General features: G+C 36.1%; 1 protein-coding gene across 1 annotated transcript; it reads left to right on the forward strand.

The window, feature by feature from the left end:
* Positions 1 to 945: 945 nt before the first annotated feature.
* LOC107798040 (NAC domain-containing protein 101-like) lies at positions 946 to 1878 on the forward strand. The gene has a single exon (XM_016620965.1). It carries the CDS (start codon positions 946 to 948, stop codon positions 1876 to 1878), a length of 933 nt encoding a protein of 310 aa, XP_016476451.1.
* The last annotated feature ends 1885 nt before the right edge of the window (positions 1879 to 3763 follow it).

The raw sequence follows: 3763 nt of genomic DNA on the forward strand, positions 1-3763 counted from the left end.
TCCAATGTAACCCAAAATCCTTTGGATCGTGAAATGGAAGATAGAAAATGGTGAATTCAGACAGTCTTTCTTATTTTGGGTGTTTTTACGGGGTGTAATTTTGTATATACTGTAACTTATGTATCTTTAATATATTAGAATACTAAGGGTTTATTTGGGTCTGCCAAATTTGTAAACGTGAATTGACACTGGCAAAATTTCGAGGGGTTTTAGGACTATAAAGTTCATGTAGCATGCCATTTTGGGGGTTTAAATAGGAAAAATTATAGTCCAGGAGTGTAATAGCAATATCACATAGTATGAATTTACAAAACGTGAATATTTTAGGGTTTTCTTATGAATTAACCCTTTAATTTATGATTGAGTTTTACGTGAAAGTCAAGTTATGATCTGTCGAATGGGATGTTTTATTTTTCTCGATATTTCTTGAAACTTCGATGCAACAATTTCTGATTGGTGAAACTTAGGTTCCAACACTTTATTTTAATGTAATTTTCACTAGCTTTTTATTATAATTATTATGCTGGGAAAACTGGGATATATTCAAAATGTTGTTTTTCTTTCGACGTTTCTGCTAAGATTAAAAAAGGGTAAAATGAATATAGAAATAATTTAGGTGAAAGTAAGTATAAATAAAATAAGGACATAAAATTACTTAACTAACAACTTAATATAACAACTAATTTTACATTTCCCTCGAACTCCACGAGAAACCCTAAACCTAATTCTAGTTTCCATAGGTTTTCAGCTCATGATCATAGCTCATGTGTTATCCAAAAACTAGAAGGATTATATTTTATGAAACACTCTATATAATCTTCCTCATATCACTCATTAGCTTTTATCTAATTGTTCGTTTTCGTTCTTTATTCTCATCGAACGTTCAATTCTCTAAATTTGTTATCTTTTCGCTTATTATATACGTGAAATACAAGTACAAATAGAATGTTACCAGAAGCTAAGCTTCCTATGGGTTTTCGATTTCACCCCACTGATGTTGAGTTGATAACCTTTCTGGAACGTTACGTGCATCACGGAATTTTGCCACCTGATGGTGATATTGAAGTAGCGAAAATCGGAGACACAGAGCCATGGCAAATTTTTGGAGATTCAAATACAAAGGAGAAAACACGTTACTTTGTTTCTAAATTGAAGAGATTCAAGAATTCAACTAAGAAATTTTCAAGGACAGTTGGGCAAGGAACTTGGAAAGGCCAATCAGGTGGTAAACCTATTAAACATAGATCAAAGAATATTATTGTTGGCTTTAGGAGAAGTTTGAAATATAAAAGTGGTATAAAAAAGGAGCAGAATGATAAGTGGTTGATGAAAGAATATATTTTGGCGGAGGATTATTTTAAGGAAAGCAATGAAGATATAATCGTTCTTTGCAAAATCAAAGACAAGAAAATGAATGAGAAAAAGGTGGATGGTAACGAGATTACGGAGGAAGAATTTGATGAATTAGTCACTTCTTTATTAGGTTGCAACCAGGAAAAAACTTCGAATTGGGAGGGCGATACTTCTGGTGTATTGACCGTACCCATAACCGACACAGGTGAACAAGTAGGGTATACTGAGGCACTTGAGAGAAATCATCATCAAGTTACCAACGACGACAATCAATTAGCCCTAGCAAACGAGGTTTATGATGTGATGCAGATAAATGAAGCAAATACAACGCTGATCACAGGCACGTACGAATATCAAGGATTTGAAGTTTATGGACAAGGACAAACTAACTATTTGGCAGCTGGGGGTGAGAAAAATATTGATTATCAATATGCGGATTATAGCAACGATTGGTTCCTATCAATGATTAATTTCGAAGAATTACCGGAACAAGATTTAGGCATGCAAAAAGCTAAACAAATTTAAGTGATATATTAGAGCTTGAATATAAAAACTTTTCTTTTACTAGTGAAAATTAAGGCTCTAGTTGTTCCACTTTATATGACATTATTATTTTTATTTTAAGGATTTAAATATAGTTTTTATTTGATTACTACTTTTTGATACATTGTCTAAATGTTTTTAAAATATATAAATTGCAGTTTGTAGTACTACTTTAAATTTTCTTGTTTTCTAAGTTTTGCAGTGTGACCTTCTGCAATACTCATGCTTCTACTCTTTTTTCCACTCTTGATATGTACGACCGGTTTGAATTTGTTTCTGCAAGTTCAACAGGTAAAATAGTATAGATCGATTTACTACATATGAAAATTTATGATTTCATGTCAACTCTTATTTATTATACTATATACTCGTTTTTTATCTTCGCTCATAGGTGGTCATCTGATATCTAGACTTTATGGTTCGAGTTTAGGATTCTACCACCACTTATTTGTTTTACTTGCCAGGTTCAAGATCAATTATATTATGTATATAATAAACATAACAAGGTCCGAGCAAGCTATTCGCCCCTGTTTGCGCTATAACAATGTCCAGATTTCCACTTCATGATCATATATATATTTTCCAATTGCGAGAATATTTTTTCCAGAGGAGGATGATGGTCGAAATACTAATACGGTTTCTTTTTTAATTCTGTGACGATCAGAGATCATCACTCTTGAAGAAGAAGACTTAGGAGTATTTTGTTAATAGCAGATTTTGTAATTAGAAAAGAGTTGGGATCTTTAAACCCTTAAGTTTAGTCATTTTTCATTTTAGCCCAGGCTTAGGAAAAGGTTCTTGAAGAGGGACACGTGTTGTCTCCTTAATTGGGTTGTTATTTTAGGAACAGTTGTCATTGTCCAGTTTAAAAGGACATTCTCTTCTCACTGTAACGAGTCAGAATCTTTTCTTAAATTCCTTCTATTTCTTTTTTTAGCTAACGTTACAATTGGTATTCAAAGCCTTGTTCTTGGCACAATTAACGATGGTGGATAAAAACAAAAATACGGCGGGCGGCAGTCGGACGTCGGTCGTACTTCCTCCTTCGGCAACAGCTGAGGAAGCTGAGCTTCGTATGGCTCAGATGGAGGAGCGGCAGGTGCTCCTTGAAACAACAGTAATGGAGCTTTCCGATTCGAGTAAAAGGGTCGAGCATTTGCTTATACAGATGGACGCGGATCGAAGAGCGACTGTTTCTCCGGCATTGGGGTCCACAATGGCTGTTTCTCAGGGCAGCTCTGTTTGTGACTCTGGTTATTCATCAATAGGAGGTAATTGGAGGAGTACGACTCCCTTCGTCTCCCCGTCTGTTTCAGCTGTACCTCATGGTACACTCTTTCCTTCGACCTCCTTTGCGTCAACCCCAACTTTTCAACTTCCACCATTTTCGGATACTACCACAACCACTACACAACCATTAAATCCGGCAGCTCATTCCTATAGACCATTAGTGCAAACTCTTCCCTTAACCTCCACTCACTTGAGCCTACCACCACTACCCTCTTTCTTCAACACCACATCTCATATTCCGTATTCTCTTCCCTCTTTTCCACCTGTGTCAGTTGCCTATAACACCACAATGCCTTACTCATGCACTTCCACTATGCCTCACTCTTATACCCCGTCCCTTTCTTACAATCCGATGTTGTCAGCGAGATATGGGACTTCTGCCTTCTCAGTACCCTTGGGTTCTTTCCAACCCCAACCATTTGGGGGGACCATGCAAACATTCAACGGGCTGGACACTTCCAGATCTCGTTATAAAGGGCCAAAAGCTAAAATGCCATTTCTTGAATTTGATGAAAACAATCCAAGAGCATGGATTAGAAGGTGCAACAGATTTTTTGACCTTTACGGAGTGGACGAG

This window comes from Nicotiana tabacum, chromosome 13, assembly GCF_000715075.1.
Source record: "Nicotiana tabacum cultivar K326 chromosome 13, ASM71507v2, whole genome shotgun sequence".
NCBI classification, from domain to species: Eukaryota; Viridiplantae; Streptophyta; class Magnoliopsida; order Solanales; family Solanaceae; genus Nicotiana; species Nicotiana tabacum.

What these genes read in the sequence shown, in the direction of transcription:
- LOC107798040 (XM_016620965.1), top strand. Translation starts at nt 946, where the DNA reads ATGTTACCAGAAGCTAAGCTTCCTATGGGTTTTCGATTTCACCCCACT.